General features: G+C 52.2%; 1 protein-coding gene across 7 annotated transcripts in view; it reads right to left on the minus strand.

Moving 5' to 3' along the window:
• The window catches only part of DLG5 (discs large MAGUK scaffold protein 5), a 126,141-nt gene that overhangs the window by 56,307 nt on the left and 45,588 nt on the right, over positions 1-24,246 (minus strand). For 4 of the 7 annotated variants that reach the window (XM_007095620.2, XM_042959823.1, XM_042959829.1 and 1 more), the window contains 4 exons: positions 20,505-20,573; positions 8,885-9,047; positions 6,878-7,021; positions 5,777-5,960 (listed from right to left, as the gene is read on the minus strand). In XM_007095620.2, coding sequence (XP_007095682.2) covers positions 5,777-5,960; positions 6,878-7,021; positions 8,885-9,047; positions 20,505-20,573 — 560 coding nt within the window. Of the gene's footprint in view, positions 1-5,776; positions 5,961-6,877; positions 7,022-8,884; positions 9,048-16,249; positions 16,335-20,504; positions 20,574-23,072; positions 23,247-24,246 lie in introns of those variants that run through there. The other 3 variants (XM_042959826.1, XM_042959827.1, XM_042959828.1) reach the window with 3 other exon arrangements.

Here is a 24,246-nt window from a genome sequence, read left to right on the forward strand (position 1 = left end):
GGGAAAGTGGGAGAGCCCGTGCCGCCCCTCCCCGCCAGGCCTGCCTCATTTCCTCGGAGATAAATCATGCAGAGGGCTGGGGAGCCCCACAAATCCCTCAAGCAAACACGCAAGTCAAACAGCACCATTTACCCCGCAAGGGCCTCTTCAAGTTAACAAGGCGTGGGAGGAGCCAGGCAACAAAACCAGCCTTGTCCAGCGAGGTCAACCTTTGCCCTCGGGCCCTGTGGGGAGGAAACCTGTGGCCACCCCCGTGTCCCTTGCTCCCCCACTTCCTCAGCTGCTGGCCTACCCAAGAATGAGCTTCGCCTCAGTCCTGGTGAAGGTGAGGCAGCCCAGGCTGAGGACAGCAGGTGGTCCTGGCAGTTCAGAGATGTCCCCTCACCCCCACCCCCACGGCAGCCAGCCTCCTTTCCTGATGGGGTCCCAAGGTGGCACTTGCCAAGGGACCCCAGTCCAGCTGGCCAGAAGTGGGGAAACCTACTGACCGTTGTAATAAACTGCCCCTCCACCCCCCGCAAGGGTCACAGCTGTAGGAAAGGACAAGAGAACAAGACATGGGCTGGAGGGGTCAGGGAGAAAACCTTCCCATGTCATCTGCGGGAAGAACAGGAAAGGGGAGGAAGGGAAAGAATAATCTCAGTCCGGATGTTTGTTCAAGCTGTAAAAGTCCTCAGGAAAGTCAGAGAATGGGAGGCAATGAAACTTTATGCCTCATGAGGGCAGACATTTTTCTTACGACAAGGTGGCAACTGGAGTCTTGTTTTCAAGATATAATTCACATACTGCACAATTCACCCTTTAAAGTGCACGAGTCAGCGGAGTTGGTGTATTTACAAGGTCGTAAACCCACAAGGTTGTGTAGTGACGACCGCGACGTAATTCCAGAACACTGTCATCCCCTCGAAAGGAAACCCGTGCCCATTAGCACTCACCTCCCTCCTCCCAATCCTCTGGCCCAGACAACTCCTCGTCTACGATCAGTCCCTGTGGGGTCCCCTGTTCCGGACATTTCACGTAAATGAAATCATACACCATGTGGTCTTTCTGTGACTGGCTTCTTTCACTTAGCGCCACGTTTTCAAGGTTCATCCATAGAGCAGTAGGTATCAGCACGTCATTCATTCTTATGCCGAACAACATTCCACTGTAGAGAATATACTGTGTCTTATTTACCCGTCCATCAGTCGGTGGACATCCGGACTGTTTCCACTCCTTGGCTGTTCCGAACGATGCCGCTATGGACATTCCCATTACCGGTTTTTGTGTCAACATGTGTTTTCAATTCTCTCGGGTATACACCTCGAGGTGGAACTGCTGGGTCACACGGGAACTGTATGTTTAACACTTTGAGGAGCTGCCAAGCTGACTGCAAAAGTGGCCCCTTTTACATCCTGCCCAGCCGTGTATGGGGGCGTGGCCACTACTCCACAGCCTCCACGAGAGCAGACTGCAGTCCGGCACTGATGGGACTAGAATAAAAGCGATGATAGCAAGCATCCATGGAGCGCTTCACACACGCAGGTACACAGTGCCACTGCTTTATATGCAACATCTAACCTCCAGGACAGACGACCACAGGAGAGGAGATCTGCCTCCCTGAACAAGTCCCCCTCTGCCACTTTCTGCAAAGACCATGGGGCTTCCCCTTAGGCTAAGATGGAGCCAGCAACACATCTGGAATGAGAAACCGCTCACAGAAAAATAAAATCCAAGCCAAACCCAAGGTGAAAGGCTAACTGAGCCAAATTTAAACCAGGGTGGGAAAATGTCCACAAATAAATGAGCAAGGAGACAGTGGGGTAAAGGTAAAGGCAGGGAGGGACGGCCTGCCCTCAGACTGGGGCGGCCAGCACTCCCAGCCCCCGGGCAGAGAAGGCACACCAAACCCTCATCCAGGGCTATCATCCCTGCCTCTTGCTGTGGTTTCACACTGCCACAAGAGGGAGTTAGCAAAAACAGAAAGGGAGGCAAGCAGAATGAACCTAGGACATTGTTGTATTGGACTATAACTGGGAGTGTGAGATTTTCAATATATATATTACATATTGAATATGGGGGGGGGAGAGTCATGGAAATGGAGATGTAATTGGGGGGGGTGGTGATGGAGTACTCAGATATTCCCTACTCTGGCCACTGAGAGGACTTGGGAGCAGTGATACCCAGTAGTATCACTATGCTACTATCACTATACCCAGTAGCTACATGCAGACCCAGCATTCAGATCTTGTTTCTAAGTGCCATCCTCTATTAAAAGGAATGAGGACTCCTTGGAGAAATGGTTGATTCCCAAGGCAGGGGCAGGAAATAAAATGAGCCTGGGACATTTTCTTGTGCCAAAGAACAAAAAAGTGCTCAAAGAGTGGGAAGGACCTGTCAAAAAGACAGAGAAGCAGTCCTGAAGAGGCTCCCACTGGCCACAATGAATCCCAACCCACCAAATAAAACAGGGAATCAGGAGTGCACACAGAGAGAGACATGCAGGCAGGCAGGCAGGCAGGCAGGCGAGGGGAAAACAAGTAACTCTGCAGTGGAGAAGCCCGGAGAGCACACCGTCATTTAGTGATCAAAGGAAACATCACTGGTAATGGCTCCTATCCAGCCAAGTCCCAGTCTCTAAGACACAGGGAGAAGGTGGCAGTGTCCCTTCTATGGCAGTCCCAAGATGCACAAATGGAATCCAACCGGGAGCTTGGACAAATCCAGGCGGAGGGACATGCTACAAAGTAACTGGCCTGTAATCTTCTAAAGCATCACAGCTACGTACGTCACAGCCTGAGGAGCCCTTCCAGAATGAAGCAGACCAAAGAGACAGAAAAGTAAATGCACTGCTTTGTTCTGGACTGGATCCTCTTCCTATTAAAGACACTATGTATACGACTGGGAAAACTCAAATGGGGGCTGATGATTAGATGGTATTATGTATCAGTGTTAGCTTCCTGACGTTGATGTTTGTATTACTGTTATATAGGAGAACACCCTTGTTCATGAAAAGCACACAGGTTGGCAGTTTGTTCTGGAATAAGAAGGAAAAATTGTTTGTGCTATACTTGCAACTCTCCTGTAAGTTTGTGACAGTTTCACAATTTAAAAAGTTTTCATTGTAAATGAAAAAAAAAAAAAAAGCAAAGAAGATAATGTCATGCTAAATTATCAGATAAGTTCAGATCATCCTATATGAGCTCTGTCTCAGGCAAGCTCCAACAGTCCCGCTTTAACTCCAGGAGCCATAAATGGTTTTGATGGGGACGGGGCGTTCTGTGACAGTGCTCAGAGGACACCCTGCCACTCACTAGGATTGCCTTCCAAACCCAAACATGCAACCATCGATGGACTAGAACATGGCCTCGGCTCCTACCATAAAACCAAGCAATTCCAGTCTCCAGTCCATAAGCTACAAGAATTGGCCAACATCACTCACAGCAAGTCAGTTTTCTGACTGACTGGCCCACCCTTCATGCCTTTGCCCATGTGCAACAAGAACTGAGCAAAGAGAAAAAACTAACTTGGAATGCAATCCAGCAGCAAAGGAAGAGGCCACATTCCCACCAAAAAGTAATGACAGTAACTACTCTATCTCAAATCTGCATAGGGCTTCACTATTTCCAAGCTTCTCTCCATCTGTGTTCTCACATGATCCATATAAAGGAAGGAAACTACAGACCCCCAAGTCCCCTTACTAAGTCAAATTCCTATTACACAATGAACAGCACTGCACAGCACCTCCTCAATAGCCCTTGCAATGTGTACCATTGACAGTGATACACAGATGTGCATGATTATTTGACTAGCCTTAGTCTCCCCCATTAGACTGCAGAGTTCAACAGAGCGAGGGTATAGTGTCTGCTCGGATACCCCAATGCTTCACACTAGGCAGACACTCCAAAAATACTTGCAAAACGATCACATGGATACAGGGGAAGAATGGAAAGGGGTGGGGGGTAGAAGAATGGATGATGGGTGGGTGGATGGGGCGTTGGGAGAATAAGGGATGGGTAGAAAGATGGATGATGGGTAAAAGGATGGACGGAAGGTGGGAGGATGGAGGATGAGTGGGAGGATGGATGGGAGGTGGGAGGATGGATGGGAGGTGGAATGACAGAGGATGAGTGGGAGGATGGATGGGAGGTGGGAGGATGGAGGATAAGTAGGAGGATGGATGGGAGGTGGGAGGATAGACAGGAAGTGGAGGATGGAGGATGAGTGGGAGGATGGACGGGAGGTGGGAGGATGGACGGGAGGTGGGAGGATGGAGGATGAGTGGGAGGATGGATGGGAGGTGGGAGGATGGATGGGAGGTGGGAGGATGGATGGGAGGTGGGAGGATGGATGGGAGGTGGGAGGATGGATGGGAGGTGGGAGGATGGATGGGAGGTGGGAGGATGGACGGGAGGTAGGAGGATGGACGGGAGGTGGGAGGATGGACAGGAGGTGGGAGGATGGATGATGAGTGAGAAGATACATGGGAGATGGGAGGATGGATGATGGAGGGAGGATGGATGATGGAGGGAGGATGGATGATGGAGGGAGGATGGATGATGGAGGGAGGATGGATGATGGAGGGAGGATGGATGATGGAGGGAGGATGGATGATGGAGGGAGGATGGATGATGGGTGGGAGGATGGAGGATGAGTGGGAGGATGGATGGGAGGTGGGAGGATGGACAGGAGGTGGGAGGATGGATGATGAGTGGGAGGATTGACGGGAGATGGGAGGATGGAGGATGAGTGGGAGGATGGATGAGAGTGGGAGGATGGACGGTAGGTGGGAGGATGGACGGGAGGTGGGAGGATGGACGGGAGGTGGGAGGATGGACAGGAGGTGGGAGGATGGATGATGAGTGAGAAGATACATGGGAGATGGGAGGATGGATGATGGAGGGAGGATGGATGATGGGAGGATGGAGGATGGATGATGGGAGGATGGATGATGGAGGGAGGATGGATGATGGAGGGAGGATGGATGATGGGTGGGAGGATGGATGTGAGGTGGGAGGATGGAGGATGAGTGGGAGGATGGATGGGAGGTGGGAGGATGGACAGGAGGTGGGAGGATGGATGATGAGTGGGAGGATTGACGGGAGATGGGAGGATGGAGGATGAGTGGGAGGATGGATGAGAGGTGGGAGGATGGACAGTAGGTGGGAGGATGGACGGGAGGTGGGAGGATGAACGAGAGGTGGGAGGATGGATGAGAGGTGGGAGGATGAACGAGAGGTGGGAGGATGGACGAGAGGTGCAAGGATGGATGGGAGGTGGGAGGATGGCTGATGAGTGAGAAGATGCATGGGAGATGGGAGGATGGATGATGGAGGGAGGATGGATGATAGATGATGGGTGGGAAGACATGATAGGTGGGAGGATGGAGGATGAGTGGGAGGATGGATGGGAGGTGGGAGGATGGAGGATGGAGGATGGTGGGAGGATAGACAGGAGGTGGGAGGATGAACGGGAGGTGGGAGGATGGACGGGAGGTGGGAGGATGGACGGGAGGTGGGAGGATGGACGGGAGGTGGGAGGATGGACGGGAGGTGGGAGGATGGAGGATGAGTCGGAGGGTGGATGGGAGGTAGGGGGATGGCCGATAAGCGGGAGGATGGCTGATGAGTGAGAAGATGCATGGCAGATGGGAGGATGGATGGTGGAGGGAGGATGGATGATGGAGGGTGAGTGGGAAGACAGATGATAAGTGGGAGGATGGATGATGAGTGGATGAACGAGTGGGTAGGAGGCTACCCAACCTCGGTCTGCCCCCAGCCACCCTGCCTGGCTGTACCTGCTGCTGTTGGGCCCGGAGGTCACCAATCTCCTTCTGGTCCTCCTCATGGAGCCGCTTCATGTCCTCCCATGACTGCTGCAGCAGGTTACGTTCCCGCAACAGCTGTCCGTTCTCCCGCCTCAGCATGTCCACATCATCCTTCAGCTGGGTCTGGTCGCTCAGGAGCCGGCTATGGAGTGTGCTATAATCCCCGCACACACAGTGAACCCCAGCCAGCCTCCAACCCTCTCCAGCCCCTCCAGGTCCCAGGACTCCCAGTGGGAGCCCACACAGCAACCAGGGTAGCAGCACTCAGAGGCAGGCCAAAGCTTGGTATCAGCCAAATGCCAGGAGGACCCACTTTTTAAAAACCACTTTTTAAAAACCTGACACCAGGGGCGCCTGGGTGGCTCGGTCGGTTAAGTGTCTGACTTCGGCTCAGGTCATGATCTCACGGTCCGTGGGTTCGAGCCCCACATTGGGCTCTGTGCTGACCGCTCAGAGCCTGGAGCCTGTTTCAGATTCTGTGTCTCCCTCTCTCTCTGCCCCTCCCCTGTTCATGCTCTGTCTCTCTCTGTCTCAAAAATAAATAAATGTTAAAAAAAAAAAAAAATTTAAAAAAAAAATAAAAATAAAAATAAAAATAAAAATAAAAATAAAAATAAAAATAAAAAAAAATAAAAACCTGACACCAAAAAGGGCACACGTATGAAGGCCAAGGTGAGGGCTGAGCCCTTACCTGGTACAGGCCCGGCACCTCTGAGTACTGAGGCGGGGCAAAGGGCAGCTGATGGGCAGGTACGGCCGGCCAACAGCCTCAGAGGGGCCCCAGGAGACCAAAGGGAACATGCCCATCTGCCTCTCCTACTGCAGGAGCTGCAGCTGGGTCCTGGGCCGTGACCCAGGAGCGCAGCAACCTGACGGGCCTGATCCCTTTCCTGCCCACTGCGCTTCCAAGGCTGTCACCAGATGGTGTGAAGGCTCCACACCTCGCCCCGTACTTAGAAAAACCCACCTGAGACCCAAAGACCCAAACCCACTTGCTGAAGGCCCACTACCTGCTAGACGGCACCAGAACCGCTGGCTCCCAGCCCAGAGGCAAAGAGTGGGCCCACTCACTGGTAGAAGTCGGTCTCCTTGGCCACCTCCTCGCACCGCTTCAAGGCATTGGTGTGCTGCTTCTGCAGGCTCTGAAGGTCCGACATGGCCCGCACACACTGGATCTTCAGCCTCTCGTAGTCGGGATTCAGCCTGTGGTAGGGCCTGGCCCAGACAGCAACAGTGAACACGGGCTCCGGGACGACTCGGACAAGGAAGGTCTCTGCCCCAGGAAACCTCCAGCCCAGCGTCCCCGGATACTGGCTCCTACACACCACGACCACCTGGGGTTTGTTCTGCTCAGACATCCTGGCCTCCCCAGACCGACAAGACCCCTAGGATGGAGGGCCTTGGTTGCCTGGGCTCCCTGCTTGAGCCTGGAGAGCTAAAAAGGTGTTGTCTTATTCTCTAGCAGCTCCCGGGAGACCGTGCAACAGGCCTTCACACACAGTGGGCACGCCAGAAACCTGGGATGGAGTTTCTCCTCTTTTTAGGAAACTGACTGCCAATCCTGGGTGCACATTAAAACGCCAAGGCCCAGGCCAAATACATCAGCATCCTTAGGGATGTGACCCAGACATCAGGATTTTTTTTTTTAAACTCCCCCACGGATTCCAGTGTGCAGCCACGGTTGAGAACACTGGCCAGGAGTAATGCTTCCCAGAGTGGGGTTCCCAGACCTGCAGCATTCGTTTCACCTAATGCTGTGAGAACTGCAAACCTCAGATCAGCCCCAGAACCCCTGAATCAGGCACCTGGAAGGGAGGGAGGGCTAACCAGCAAGCGGTGCTTTAACAAGCCCTCTGGTGATTCCAGTGCACAAATTCGAGAACCCCTGCCCTACAGCTGGCGTCAGTAACCTTTCTCGTACAGGGCCAGGCAGTAAATACTTCAGGCTTTGCCAGCCACACAGCTCTGTGTAACTACCCGCTCTGCCTTGGTAGCATGAAAGCAGCCAGGGACAGTATGGACTCTAGCACACTGGGTCTCCACTGGCCCTCCCTTTGTGCTGAGGACCATATCGTCATCAACACAGCCTGAAAGAACAGGCTTTGCAGCCTTGACATCACCCCAGAGGAACCTTCCTGAGGAAGAGGCACACAACTCTGATGCCCCTAAGGGCAATCCCCCTCCCCTCAGAATCCCTACCAGCATCTCCCGGAAGGATGAATCACACTGTATCCCTCCTCCTCCTCTATGAAGCCCCCCTGGACTGTGCAGGTGGGTAAAGACTCTCCCTCTGCCCCACCCCATGGACCACCCTTCCTTGGTATCTACCTCTAAATCCCAAAAGAAGCAAAGATTTTCTTCAAAACAACAAAGAAGCCAGGTGGAATATACCCTCCTGAAACACATGTGGCAGGGAACAATTAATGTGTGAACATATAATGACCCATGTTATCAGTGAGGAGGAGCGGCACACGCACATGCAGAGACACACACACACACACACATGCACACACACGCATGCACGTAGCTGGGACTGGTCGGGGGCTCAACCATGGGATCACTATCTCTATTAGGACAGGGGCTGCATGCAAGCAGCAGACAGAGATAGAGAGGAAGCACACCGTCTTGGTGCTGGAAGGCAGAGGCCTAGAGAGGAGCAGTGATGAACCCAAGACCACCTAACAAACCCGTGAGGAGGCACCAGAGTGGGACCAGGCCCCGCCAGCTGCTGCCAAAACCACCCACCAAATGATCATGAATAGAGGACGGATAGATGACAGACACGCCCACACTTCTCAATCTCCGTGTGGTATGTGACTCAGGCCACAAGCTCCAGTCTGGCTTGGAGGAAGCATAAGCAGCCTGTGTTCCCTCCCCCCACCCAGGGCTGTGGGGACGGTGTTTCAAAGTGCAGTGGGGACTGGGGCAAAGGGACACTCTGGCAATGCCATATGCACCACCGGGAGCTAAGGATGAGCATGCGGTGGGGGGCAGGGTGGGGAAGGGGGGGCACGATGGCATCAGGAGAGTAGCCCCTGTCCATCGGGCCCGGGCAGGGGAGCAGGTGTTGATCACCACCTCTTGTCAAAGGTCGTCCCATGTGTCGCGAAGGCCAGGCGCTTCCGCAGCTCGTTCCTCTCTCGGGTCATCAGCCGCAGCTGAATGGAGAGGTTCTCCACCTTCTCGTTCACTTGCCGGTCAGGCAGGAGGGGTGGAGGGGATGGCGCCTTCCCGGTGGTACCTGGCGGGGGAAAACAACAAAGTGAACTTGCATTTAGCACTCACTGGGTCTGCCAGGCACTGTTCTGAGCCCTTGGCCTGAGTCAGCTAAGCCCAACAACCCTACCAGGCGGTCCTGGTAGCATCTGCCTTTCAGATGACAACGCCGAGTCAGGAGTAAAAGGGGGAACTGAGACCCAAGCCCGGGCTGTCTGCTCCAGCATCCAAGCATCACCCACCCACTCTGCTGGTCCTGCTGAGGACTCCCACTCTCTTCCCAGCCCAGCTTTGACACCTCCAACATAGAACCCTTTTGGCCCTGACTGGCACAACTCTGCCTAGTCTGGAAACAGCAGCTATCCACGCCTGGGCATGGAGAGGCCAACATGAGCCCTGAGCAGAATGGAAGACACGGCTTGCAGAAGAAGGGACAGGAGGGACCCAGAGAAGCTCCTGAGGCCCAAGAAGCTCCAGCCGCCTCTGAGGCCGGGGCCCAAGGCCTGTGTCCCTGCCCCCAACAAGGGCTGAACAAACACTGCACAGCTTCCTTCTCCAACCTCTCCAAATGCCCCAAGGACCTGCCCCAACCAGCCCAGGTATATGGGCTCCTAGAAGGCTTTCAGAGAGAGCTGGTCACGGCTAAGGTCAATGTAATGTGCTGCAGGTAAGTCCTGGGGCCTCTGGCTGCTCAGTCCATTCATATCAGGCCCTCATCACCTGTGTCCAGGACTGAAAGTGTCCCAAAGGGCATCCTATGCCTTATGCTACTACTAAGGAACAGCCGCAGCAGTGGCCACCAGTACCTCTGACAAGATCCAAATCCTTTTCTAAGAAGAAAACATCTCACCCAAATGTCAGAGACACAGAGACAGGTCAGTGGTGCTTCTGTCTTCGACTCTGTCCACATATTCCCCCGGGACAGCCACTACCCCTCCGAGATCCTAGGTGGGGTCACAGGAAATCACAGCAGCCATCTCATTTTATGGATGTGCTCCGGGAGGCTGATTCACAGGGAACAGAGTGCCTGTCTCCCCAGCAGCCCCGAAACATGCAAAGGGCAAGATGCAGGTCTTCTGACCCTGTGCCATCTCGACCACCAGCCCCCCGACTGATCCTTGTTGGCTGATTGCTTATGCAAGCCAAGTGTCCCCCACGACAAAAGATGGGCACTTTGACACTTTGGGGGGACAGGCTAGAGCACGGTGTGAGGCAGGATCCTCCACCACTCAGTTCAGCATTATGCAAAGTGGGTACCCCCACCACCTGAGTGTAGTACCCCCTAAAGTACATGTTATTATAAAACCATCACTACCATAACACCCGCAGGCCAGACCTCTGGGTCAGAATGCCCTCTGAGGTGGGGCCCAGGACCAGCATTTCCCACGAGCACTTCCCCTGCCCCACATGGTTCTACTCCACGGCCTAAGAAGCCTTCCCTCACCTGTCCCCAAAAGACCCTGGACCCTTACCCCTGTCCCCAGAGTTTTAGAAATCAGCTGGTTACAGCTGTGCAAGCTGTAACTTTTTCCTCTTCTGGCAAATGAAGTCACTTGTATGAGCCTTAACCCAGAGCCAGGTCTACACTGTCATCCAGTCTGCAATAACTCAGCCAGCTCTCTGACAAGTGGGGCTTCCTCTGGACATGTGTCTGATGCCTCTTCTAGTGATGCCAATGAGCCAACCCTCTAAACAACTTTAGCAGGCAATGATCCCTGCAGGACTGGCAAACCCAAGACAATGGGATAAAAAGACAAGGAGCCTCTGGACGAGAGGAATTTCGATGTTCACGGCCATCGCCAACCCATACAAGAGCAGCCAACACAGATGTCCCAGGCATTAATGTAATCTCCCAACAAACTTCGGTGGGCACTAACATTATCATTCCCATTTCATAGCTGAGAAAACTGAGGCCCAGCAAGGTTAGGTAACTGACTCAAACCTGCACAAAGAGCAAGTGATGCCCTGGAGGAAAGCCCAGGCACCTGGATTCAGAGCACGTCCTCTCCACCTCCGTGCCTCGCTGCCTCCCACAGGACCACCACGACTAGCACTTACTTTGTACCTGGCAGTTTTTGAGATGCATCCCACCCCCTTACTGAAGACACTGCTGTCATTCCCATTTCACACATCAGGAAAGAAAAACTGTCCAGGTCACAGAGCCAGTCAATGACAGCACTGAGAATTAGACCTCCCTCTGTCTACCTGACCCCAGAGCCCAAGGTCTTAACCTAAAAGTCCACAAACCTTTTGATCTTAGGACCTCTTTACAACCTTAAAAATGATTGAGAACTCCCAAGAGCTTTTGTTTACATGGGTTATATCTATCTGATGATGTCTACCAGATTAGAAATTAAAACTAAGAAAGAATTTTTAAATATTTAATTTTAAAATAAGCAAAAATGTTCACATAAGATTTTCTTTCTGAAAAAGTTAACTGCCCCTGCCCCTTTCCATTACAAAACAAAAAACGTAGCAAGAAGAGTGACATCGCATCTTTACAATGCTGTTGACATCTGGCCTAATAGAGATGGCTAGAGTCTTTTCTCTGTGTAATATCACACACGAGGGATGGAACCTCTAGAAAACTCTGCTCTACAGCAAAGTCTGTGTGAGGAATGACAGTGGAAAAGGCAAGTGGCTTCTTACGATCATTAGGAAAACAGTTTTGACCTCACTGGCCCCCAGAAAGGGCCTCGGAGACACCATGCCATGCGAGAACAGGTGCTCTGTACTATAATCAGGTCCAAGAAGTATCACAGAAACAGCAAATCTAGAGTTTGGGAAATGGAAAGTACCACCAGGCTCAGCAACTTGCGTCCTGGGAGGTAAAGAATTTTCACCCCATTTTGTAAACGAGGCAACAGAAAAATGTATCCCTTCCTTGGCTTATGAGGAAGCTGGAGAGAGAAGCAGGACAGAAAGAGAGGCCATCAGATCTGTCACCACACACAGCTACGGCCTCCTGTCCCAGCCTCCGGCAGAATGAGGACACTTGCTCGAAGATGCGAGGACCCAGGGACAGCCAATCATACAGACGGTGAAATGAGCGCGGACACTGCACAACCCAGGTGCTGGGTTCTGTGCTAAGTGCACTCTGTCTTTACTCGATTAACCCCCTGAGCACCCTCCCACGGATGTGCTATGATCATCCCGTGAGAAAGTGACATCCACAAAGACTGTACAGCCAGGAAAACAGTCCACCCCCATGTAAACGTGGCTCCAACTGGAGAGCCAGGGCCTCAACCACTACGTTACACTGTCTCTGGACAAGAGTATCCCTTTCCTGCTCCAAAGGTGTGAACATACATGAAACACACAAGAAATAAGGCTGCCCAGATCTGAGAAGCCAACACACAGCAGACTGACAGGGGAAAATGCTGCCTGAATGCCTATCCTTCCACAATAAGGAAGGTAGAAAGCACAGTAGGACCACAGGGCACCTCAAGAAGACTCCCAAGATATGCTAAGCCTGGACGTTCCAAATTAACGGCAAGTGTTGCAGAAAATCCTCTCCATCCCCAGTCAATTAAAAATAAAGTTTTTCTTTTTTTGCTTGCACCTCAAGGTTGAAAGATGTTTTGAAGAGGTATAGCCCCTCCATCCAGATGATTGCCAGAATCCCCCAAATGGCCACCAAGACTGTTTGGTGGGGGAGCTCACTACTTTACAGCAAAGCCCAGCCAAACTTGCCCCATAAAAATTATGCTCTGTACAGAGTTAAAATCTGTCTCCCTCCACTTCCCCCAATGACCTAGATATACTCCTAAGGGCCACACGATACAACTGTAATTCCTCTTCTACACAAGTGTTTGAGGACAACTACCAAGTCCCTGTATCACTATCAGAATAGCTTAATTAAAACATGACAACAACGGGGCGCCTGGTGACTCAGTGGGTTGATCACCCAGCTCCTGATTTTGGCTCAGGTCATGATCTCACAGTACATAGGATCGAGCACAGAGCCTGCTTGGGACTCTCTCTCTCTGCCCTTCCCCCATTGGTGCTCGATCTCTCTCTCTCTCTCAGTGTCTCAAAATAAATAAATAAACTTTAAAAATTTTTAAAAACTTGAAAAAAATTAAAACAACACCACCTCCAAATGCTGGCAAGGGGCACGGAGAAACCAGAATTCCCAAATATCGCCAGTGGGAATATGAAGCAACATGGCCACTTTAGAAAACACTTTAGCAGGCTTGTTTATTATTATTTTACGTAAAAGTAATCTCTACACCCAGTATGGGGCCTCAACGTACAACCCCGAGATGGAGAGTCACACGCCCGACCGCCTGAGCCAGCCAGGCACCCTGTCCGTCTTTTACAAAGTTAAACATGCACTTGCCATACCGCCGAGGAATCCCGCATCCAGGTATTTACACAAGACAAAAGAAAATGTACATGCACACCAACACCCACACACAACTACTAAAGGTAGACGGCGAATGGATAAACAGCAGCGTTTCCTTCCCACAAAGGAATACTACTGGGGAAGAAAAGGCCTCTGATACAAACCACCAGGACACATGACAGCCGGGGAATCTGAAAGCCCTCTGCTAAGTGAAAGAAGCCAGACTCAAAAGGCTATACCCCATATGATTCCATTTATAGGACATTTGGAAATAGGTGAAAATATAGGGCAGAAAAGAGATGAATGGCTGCCAGGGGCTGGGGGACGAGGGAAGAAAGGCTGAGTACAAAGTCACAGAAGAGAATGTTTCAGGGTGAGGGAACTGTCCTATATCTTACTTGTGGTGGTGGTCACAGGACAACGTGTGGTCGTCAAAGCTCGCTTAACGATATAAAAAGGAGAGACTTTACTGTAGGCAATTTATATCTCAATGACATGACTTTTTAAAAAATTAAGCAAAAACAAAACCCTTGGTGCCCCTAAACTGAAGCCAGGGTCCCAACAGCGGCATGGTTGGTGGCCCTGTGGACCATCAGCACCCCCACCCCATCAGTCACCCCAGGAACAGCAAACATCATAAAGAACAAGCAAAATAAAAACTGACATCAAGTGAGTTGTCCACAGAAATCTCACACGTCTTTCCCTTGGCTCTCCTCTCCCTGCACAGCTGTTTTTTTGGATTCAAACGCAAAACTGTCCACTCTTCCCAACTTTGCTCCTTCCTCTTTCCAAATCGGGAACCACTGGGGAAGGCAGATTTCCTTCTTCCATTCTGTGTCCAGAATGGGGCTCCAGGGGTAAGGGATTTGGACTGTACTAAAACAGGGGTGCTGGGAGATGCCAGGAGAACGGGCACAGGCCCCGGATTTTGGACAAAGAGCCCTCACTCACCGGGCCTTGGTGTGAAAGGGACGGCAGGAGCAGAGTCCGGCCAGGAGACTGGGCAGGCCCCTTTCACCACCACGAGACCTGGCTCTGCCTCCCAGTCGCCATGGCCGGTTCGGCCACCTCTGCAGGCTCAGTGAGCGACTCAGCAGCTGGGTGGTCTTAGCCAGAAGACCCTCTGTCCTTAGCTCTCTCACCTCCACACTCCAGCTGAGGGCCACCCCCTATGTCTTATTTACAGCCGGACAAATCGCAATCCGCTCCAGAGCTCCGCGGGTCCATGGTGCCAGAGCCAAAGAGAAAACTGGCACGGGCCAGCAGTGGCCGGGTAGAGGGGCGATGCCCAGATAAACTTCCTGGCTACCCCCAGGCCCTGGCGGTCGGGGGAGAATCAAAGCAGCAGCAGAACACGGTCACCATAGGCAGCAGCAAGTGAAACCAAGCCATCCTGATCTCCAGCCCAGGAGAGCCAGCACCATCAGGAGAGACACAGTCCCACGCTGTGAACCAGTGATTCTGAAAGCACCTAGTGTCACACACTTGTTAGAAATGCACATCTCGGGGCACCTGGGTGGCTCAGTCGGTTAGGCGGCCGACTTCGGCTCAGGTCACGATCTCGCGGTCCGTGAGTTCGAGCCCCGTGTCGGGCTCTGGGCTGATGGCTCAGAGCCTGGAGCCTGCTTCCGATTCTGTGTCTCCCTCTCTCTCTGCCCCTCCCCCGTTCATGCTCTGTCTCTCTCTGTCTCAAAAATAAATAAAACATTAAAAAAAATTAAAAAAAAAAAAAAAAGAAATGCACATCTCAGGCCCACTCAGACCTCCTAAGTCAGAAACCCAGAAAGTGAAGTCAGCACAACCCTCCAGAAGATTCTGATGCCTGATCAAGTTTGAGAGCCTGTGGCCTGGAGTTGCATTTGCTGGCCAGAGTGGCTTTTTTCTCCCTTGTTTTACTGGCTGCCCGGGAGCCACTCCATTTAAAGGCATCACCCACTGATAACATGCAAGGAGGGGCCCTCCCCTAACAAGGGGCATGCCCCCCTTGGTCAGTCAGTACTGGACGGCAGCTCAGCTCCTCCCAGGACTGACAGTACAATGCAACGGCTACAGCCACGCCCAACTCCTAGGTAAAACACTTGCTCTCAGAGCAGATCCTTCACTTAGGGTCTGCTCTGCACAAACCCAAAAATAGAGGCACTGATGGCCTATTGCTTCCTAGCTGCTCCTACTTCTGAAGCACCATCCATAAAAGACCCAACATAAGGACCACCTCCTCCTTGAAACTTGCTCTGATGCCCCCTCATCAGAAACAGCGCTCCTCCCTCTGAGCTATTTGTTTCCTTCAGTTCTACACAGGGCACAATGGCCAGTCGCTTAACTCTCTGATGCTATGGTCCGAATGCTGGTGTCTCCCCACCAAATCCCTACAATGAAATCCTAACCCCCAAAGTGTGGTATTGAGGTGAGGTCTTCAGGGGGCGATTAGGTCACAAGAATGGATCCCACATGGATGGATCTAGTGTCCTTATAAAAGGACCCCAGGGAGCTCTCCCCTCCTTCTGCACGTGAGGATACAGCAGGAAGACGCCATCTATGAACCTGAAGCGGGCCCTCACCAGACACTGGACCTGCCTTGATCTTGGACTCCCAACCTCCAGAACAGTGACAAATAAATGTCCTTTGTTTCCCAGCTGCCTGGTCTGTGGTGTTCTGCTTTGGCAGCCTGGACAGAATGAGACATCTGGCTGGACTGTGAGATCAGGGGCCAGGGCTCTCTGTGACCCCCACAAGCATCAAGCACGTACTCCAAGAGAAGCAACTGCCCACATTCAGCAGATGAGCTGGGAAAATAGGCCCCTGTTCCAGAAGGACCAGGAAAGGGTCAGAGGGCACAAGGAGTCAGGGTGCACGCAGAACCGGCCTCCAGGCTGACTCACCCGACCTTCCTGTGCCAACCCAGAAGCTGCACTTTCAAGGAATCTTCTCTGGGAAACGAAGGAAGCCCTCCGGCTGCTTCTCCTGCTGACAAGCCAAGAGACTTCTTTGTTTCATAAGAAACTTCTCCTGTTGCTTCAATTTGCATAAATTTAAGGCTTATTTTATATATGCTACCCAAGGATGTCTGTTTGCCTTAAAATCTCCCCAGCTGTCCCAGGTAAGAAACAAAAGGCACCTGAGAAATTAGGTCAGGGTGAATGGGGAAGAAAAATATCCATTGCCTGACATGAGTGTGCGTTCCCTGGGCAGATCCGTGAGGCCTACCGACAGGCAGGTTACCTACCGTCGGGCTGCATGGGATGGGGGAGGCCTCTGAGAAGCCACACACGCTCAGCTGATGAAAATTGCCTGAAAAGGCCTCCGCAGAAGAACTCTGCAATCCTTAGGGCTGTTAACCCTGAAGGTTAGCACAGGCGTGGGGAGTTGTCAGCAGTGTCCAGCTGGAGAGCTGGAAGGGGACAGGCCACCCGCAGATCGAACGCTAGCCAGGGCAGCCGATCAGGCACAAGCTGTCACAGAGAAGACACCACATGCAAGGCTTCCCCTACCAGTCTTCTCTTCTGCTGACTGTAACTTGCCGTTCTTTCCCCAAATGTTGTTTGTGACGTGAGTGGGAAAGTGGAGGTGACATTTTTATCGTAAGACGTTGCTCTTGCCTCGCCCTTCCTGAGGTTCATGGAGAGAGACCATGCACAAACCAAAACAGCCAGTCCCCATCTGACCTACCAGCCCCCTTCTGCCAGGGCTGTGGTGCAGGGAAAGAGCACCGCCAGTCATTAGGTGAGGCCAGGCCAGCCTCCTCCTCCAGGAGGCACAGCAGTGGTCCCCATGGCCAACCCCACCGCTCATTCCACTCCAAGGGACAGGTCCAAGCCAGCCTCAGACACTCCAGTGCCCTCGCCAGGGACTAAGTCAGGTCAGCCCATGTCAGACCAGGAGTCTGTTAAATGTAGATGCTAGGCCCCATCCTCATAGCTTCTGATGTAACAGGGATGGGGTGAAGCTCAGGAACCTGCATTTCTAGCAGGTGCCTGAGTGCTGCTGGTCCAGAGACCATACCATGTGAGCCACTGATTTGGGCACAGCCAAGCTACCCAACTATAGTCGGTGTGAGGAGACCCTGCGAGGGAATTTCTGCAGAAGGCTTCTTTGCTGACAAGGAGACAGTAGAGGAGACAACCCCCTTCAGCCTCTGGAGCATGTGATGACAGAGATGTTCTTTTATCTGCTCTGTCCCGTATGGCAGCTAGTAGCCACGCAGGTGGCCAGAGAGCACATGAAATGTAGCTGGTGTTACTGTTGAAACTAGAGGGGTATCTGGGTGGCTCAGTCAGTTGAGCGTCCAACTCTTGATTTCAGCTCAGGTCATGATCTCACTGTTCGTGGGACTGAGCCCTGCATCTGGCTCCAAGCTGGGAGAGTAGAGCCTGCTTGGGATTCTTTGTCTCCCTCTCTCTCTCTCTGCCCCCTCCCACACGTGCACACGCACTCTCTCTCTCAAAAATAAACAGACCTAAAAAAACTACAAATTTTAATTTTAGTTCATTTTAATTAATTTGAACTGTAAATAGCCACCTGTGGCTAGTGGCTCCCATAAGGGACACTGTAGCCCTGGACACTTCCAGGTCTAGATGTGACAGCCGGAACTGTTGCTACAAACGCCCTGCCATCAGCCTGAGCGGAAGACACACACAGAGAGGATCACAGAGCCACATCCTGATGTACTCAGCCCAACCTCAGCGGCTTCTTACTGTGAGGTCACACATTTCTCTACTGTTTAAGGCAATGTGAGAGGGTATTCCCTCCTCTACAGCCAAAGGTCTCCAGGCTAACACAGTCTGCACAAAAATGGGGCCACTCACCCCAAGGATGATGTCAACTGCATAAGAACAAGAAAAGCAACACTTGGGTCCCAGTGAACTGAGGAGGGTCTGACCCAAAGGGATACAACCAGGCCTTTCAGCATCCAAAATCCAGGCACCAACAAGCAAGGCTCAGCCTACACAGGACGTTCTGCACAGCACTGCCTGCTTGTCAACAAGTACCTGGGGACAGTGTTCACCCCTCCATCCCAAGGGCCGAACCAGCTCCAGGTACGCATAGAACCAAAGGTCGGGTCAGTGACATGAAGCTTCTTCCAGAGTTTACGGAAGTCCGGCTGCATAAAAAATACCTACTCCTACTCCTCCTTGAAATTCCACTACTAACAATAACTGCTGTGGTTTCAGTAATCCCACTGTCTTTGGAGAGAATGATGCAAATGTTCCCAGGAAAGATAACCACTGTAAGCCCTGAAGTGTCGATGTGAATGAATTTGTCAGGTATCTGTTAGATCACTGCACCTCGTTTCCAAGGGGAACAGGGAGCCAACAGAGCAGAGCATGAGGCAGGAGAGGTGCACTCAGGATTCAACCCCTCAGGTTTACAAAAGCCCCATGACAGCGTTCCATTCATCCTGACTGCCCCACCCCACAGGATTCCCGGAAGCCAGTCCCGTGTTCAAAATTCCAACAACCCCTTCATTGAGTCGATGGACTCCTAGCAGACAGCACAAAGTAATAAACACTGAAGTTCTGTCCTGTGGTCCCGGAGGAGTCCTCCCAGACAGGGAGGAAGGAAACTGATTGGCTGCTCTGTGTCCTCCCCAAAATGTTGAAATCCTGACCGCAGTAAATGTGAATGTGACTTTACCAGAGATACAGTCAGACACTGAAGATAAGGTCATCCTGGAGTAGGACTAGTGTCCCTTGAAAAAGTAGAAATCTGAAGACAGACATGCACACAGGGAGAATACCATGTGAAGACAAAGGCAGAGACTGGGATGATACATCTACAAGCTAAGGATCACCAAGGATTGCCAGCACCCTTGGCAGAAAGAAGGAGAGGTGCCTGGGACAGACCGTGCCTGATGCCATCAGACTAACTATGAGAGAATACACTTCTGTTACATAAGCCACTCGGTTTGTCGTACTATGCTATGGCAGCCCTAGAAAACGAATACAGTACCTCCCTGCTTGTAGCTCTCTTACTGGACTGACCTCACATGTTGTATTTACTTATGAAACCGTCTTCCCCCTGGACCCAAAGATCCACAAGCACGAGGACCACCGTCTGCCTCACTCACCACTGCATTCCAAGCCCACTTCTGGCGTTACAGAGGTGTTCTGTAAGTGTCAGTCGAATTAACGCATGAAAGGTCTGCCCCCAGCTGGGTCTGGACTCTCTGACATGAGACTTGCCCTCTCTCAGTGTCAATTTCCCCATCTGTCTATGTGGAAGAAATAAAATAATTGGACCAGATGACCTCTGTGAGCCCTTCTGACTCGGAAACTCCAGGACTCTGCACTGAAGGTGTACGCATCCATCAAGGTCAGATCAGGACATCAGAAACCGCACGAGGGTGTTAAACAGAGGGCACATAACACAGGAACAGGTAACAGAGGTGTGGGAAGGCTACGAGACCATGAGAACCTTCCTGCTGAGATATCTTCAGTAAAGTAAAGGCTTCTGGAAACACTTGGACTGGCTACCCCTGTCCCTAGGGCAATACACTGCCCAGAGGGCTGTTCCTGCTTACAAAGGACAGTCCCAAAAGGGGCCTTTCTCATGGACAGTGGTCACTGAAGTACAAAGCCTGGGTCAGGGGGACAACAGCTCACTGAGAAGCCCCACGCTCTGACAAAGTGAAGAAATGGTGAAGCACGGCCTCCCCTACCACCCGCCTCCATTCTAACACCATAACCAGATTTCTGCCCTCCTCTGTTAAGAGGATGTATTGCTGGCGCACCTGGTAGCTAGGTCGGTTGAGTGTCCAACTCTTGATTTTGGCTCAGGTCATGATCTCATGGTCATGATCACATGGGCATGAGATCGAGTCCCACATAGGGCTCTGTGCTGACGGTGCAGAGCCTGCTTGGGATTCTCTCTTCCTCTCTCTCTGCCCCTCCCCTGATGGCGCCATCTCTCTCTCAAAATAAATACACATTAAAAAATAATAATAATAATTTTTTAAAGAAGAGGATAGATCGCTGATGGAGAAAATGTGAATGGAGTCAATAGGAGATGACCCCATGAATGATCTGAAAGGGGAGGCCAACTTCCCATCCCATAGACTCAGGGCTACCTCGGCTCACACCCAGACCCCCCACCTACCCGGTGCCCTCCAGGAAGGAAGGGTGTCCAGGTGGTACTCACCCACACTGCTGAGGGAGCTGCTGCTTTCTGAGTCTGAGGGCATGATGGACAAGACGCTGTAGGTGGAGCCTGGGGACAGAAGGACAGACCATTTGTTACTAAGCCCAAACCACTGTCGGACCAACTGGTCTTCAGTCAACGCCAAACTGAGAACCAACACCACGTCAGGGACTAGAAATCAGATCTAAGGGGCGGGCAGGGGAGGTGTGGTCAGCAGGGCCTAGTCTCTGGTGTTTCTGCCCGATGTCCCACCTCGCCTTTCCGCCACCCTCCTGCCCTGGAGACCTGTCTACGCACAGACAGAGGAGAACTTGGAGCCAGTCAGATGGCTTCTTGTTAAGACATCTGGGGAAAAGCTTAGCAAGGGAGCAACATATGCCCCAGGCTAAAATAGGGTCTCGGGATTTCCTACAGATCTTTATCAACCTGACGCTGGCTTCCATGCAGACAGCAAGAGAGGAGAAGCTAAACATCTATGAACTATTTGTTCTTTTTGCCCGACTGTTCTGCTCTCGCGTTCTGACTATATTCAAGCTCAGTCGTTAATGATGTAGTCAGTGCCTGCCCCCTTATTAAAAGTTACTTATAAAATTTTGAGCAATTACACGGTCACCAAAGCCAGGGAGCAGTACGTGCCCTTTGTTTGGCCAACACTTAACGTTGTTAACCCCTGAGGTGGGCACACAAGCACCACACCACAGCTTCCAAGGCTAGGATGTTACCTGCCTGGCATCAGTAAAACCTCTGGGTGAAGAAACCCAGCTTCTGAACCCAGCTCTCATCCACTGAGCAAGTCACTTGTTTCCTGGAACTGTGCTCCCGACCTGAACAAGGATGGGGTTCAGCCAGACAGCTTTTGAGGTCCTCTCCCCTGTCCCATGTCAGGATTACACGTTCCCCCTGACTGCATGCTTTGCTTGTGGCTACAGGGGACACAGTGTTAAGAGGGCAAGCCGACCGAGACTACCTTGGGAGCTGAGAAAAGCACCCATGCGCAGGCGGTGGGTCAAAGAAAACAAGGTAACAGCAGGAATGCAGGGTTTTGTCCTGCACAAAACTACACAGTGAAGAAGTGTGTGTATCAGGCAGAGCGGGTGAGCGAGAGACAAGATTTTTGCAGTAAAGCCTTTGCATAAGCCTCAGGGCTCCCATGTGAGAAAGCAGCCAAGAACTAATGAGATCTAGGGCTCCAGGACCTGAAACGTGGGGGCCAGATGTCAAAGTTTCTTCTCTCCCACCTCAACTCTTTTAAAAAAAATTTTTTTTTTTAACATTTATTTATTTTTGAGACAGAGAGAGACAGAGCATGAACGGGGGAGGAGCACAGAGAGAGGGAGACACAGAATCTGAAACAGGCTCCAGGCTCTGAGCGGTCAGCACAGAGCCCGACGCGGGGCTCGAACTCACGGCCGCGAGATCATGACCTGAGCCGAAGTCGGCCGCCCAACTGACTGAGCCACCCAGGCGCCCCATCTCCCACCTCAACTCTTCACTAGCTACCTGATACCTGCGCACTCCCCAAAGGGACAGCAAAGGGATGAAGAGATGGGGGTAAACAGGGGAGAGAAAGAAGGAGACCCGTGGGGGCGGGGAAGGGAGAGACCAGCAGGGTGACAGATGACCCTGAGCAGACGGGAAAACCTGGGGGGAGGAGAGGAAGGGCAGACAGCCGGGCAGCCCTGGCATAATGGTAGGCGGGAGAGCTGGCAGGTACGCCCACCAGAAAAAGAGACAAAAGCGGAGAGCAAAGAGAAAACACAAGGAAAAGGGACTTTCATAATAGCAAGAACTAGGACAGTGGCCAGGGTGACCAGTGGCCTTGTGGCCGAATTTTCTGAGACTCTCTTAAGACCTTAGGTGTTTAGGGTGGATTGAAGACGTTGTGTCTTCAGAAGGGACTGTCAAAGGGATCTGTTTGTTCAACACAGCTTCTGGCACCAGAAATGGACACAGCAGGTAGGTGCCGGAGAAAAGCTGCGGGTGGGGGCGCCTGACAGACAGGGCTGGCTCGGTCTGCAGATACCTAGGAAGGGCAGGGCCCCCCTCGACACACGCGTTCACTTCACGGAGGCCCCGTGCCCACCTGGCAGGGAGACCACAGCACGGTTCTGCACATCACTTGAAGGGAAAAGGAACTAGAAAACCCTGTTCAGCCCTGAAATTCCTTGATCCCACCAAAAAACGAGTAGCAACATTCAGTGAAATACCTCCCATATTTCAAGTCCGACCCACACAATTCATTTTGCTGTCCATTCAACGTTTCTGCATTTTTGTCCCAACAAAACAACGAGCACCACAAGTTTCTTAAATCATCTCTCTTCCCACGCCATAAACATCAAACATTGCATAAGGATCCACGAAGCAATGTCAGATGCAATTCAGGCAATCCGCTGGTATGTCAGAGGACAAAAACGTAACAATGCCTGTTTTCTCAACTCAATTGCCAATTTCTTAATTGTTTTTTTCTTTATAGGGACGAGGAAGGCTAGCCAGCTGGTATGTTGGTGGACTGTTTTCAAAAGATGCCCACTCAGAAAAGCAAGCGCAAATAAACTCTCCCACTCACACCTTGCGGATCTCTGAGCTGGATCGTGCTTGTGACAGCACGGCCCTGCGCTCCAGCAGCCGCTCCTCGCAGGAACGCCTTGCCTCTTCCTCACTACTGGCATCGGCAGAGCCCCATCTTCCAGTAAAGCGCCCCTCCTCATCAAGTTGCCTCCCTCCTCCCCCACGGCCAGTTTCCACTGTTAATTAAACTTGGCAGACGCCCTTGTCTCTCTCCGCCCATCTCCCTCCCTGGCTGGGGGAGTCAACTGGCCAACCAACACATTCTGTCCCTCTTCTCTGTCCCCAAAGTCCTGCTGGGGTTCTGGGGCCTGACCTGGGGGCAGCATGACATCTCTATCTGCATCTCTGGGCATCACCACCCGAGTCGGCTGGCAGGGCTCCTAGGAGCTGGGGGCCGGCAGGGAGTGATTAAAATTGGACAGGGCCCAGTTTTTACAATGTTCCCAGGGCCTTAGACGTCATTCCGAGGGAAAAAAGGCCCGAAGACGACGCTGTCTTGGTCATGCTTTGTCTCTGCTGCTATTGTTGTCTTAAAAAGCCTGTGTGGTCAGGATGTCGGGAAAAGGCAAGAGGAGTCACTCTCCTCCAAAGTCACGCGGTGTCCTTTCAAAGCCGGTGGCTTCTGAAGGGCGGGTGTCAGGCGTCATCTACCTCTGGGGTTTCACAATCGAGTCTGGAGGCCAACAGCAGCCTCCTCTCACAGGCACACGCCTCCCAGCCACCCCCAATTCCCCCAGGAGTTCCATGCAGGCACTCACACCCCACCTGCCCTGAAACCTAAAGCATACCCCCACCTGGCAGAGAGGCCCAGGCCAGTGAGGGCTGTAGAATCAACCCGGCTCCCACGCTGGCACTGCCCCCACTCCCTCCCCATGTGCCCTCCCACATCCCCGCACGACACCACCACTCAGGGCACCCCCACAAACTGAGAGGACCCAGAAGTCGATGGTCTGGAAACGTTTCCAGGAAAGGAGAGCAGGGCATAAGCCCAGCTTTTCATGGACATGTAGACCACAGAGGGACACAAGGGAGCTCTTTCCTGCCATGGGGGCTACCCGGGGACCCGAGCAAAATGTAGGTTCTAATGTGGGGAGACGACGGGGGCCTGAGACTCTGCATTTCCAACAAGTTCCCGAGGGCATGTGGTCGACAGACAGAATAAACGCAGGGCAGC

Source organism: Panthera tigris, chromosome D2 (genome assembly GCF_018350195.1).
Source record: "Panthera tigris isolate Pti1 chromosome D2, P.tigris_Pti1_mat1.1, whole genome shotgun sequence".
Lineage (NCBI taxonomy): Eukaryota > Metazoa > Chordata > Mammalia > Carnivora > Felidae > Panthera > Panthera tigris.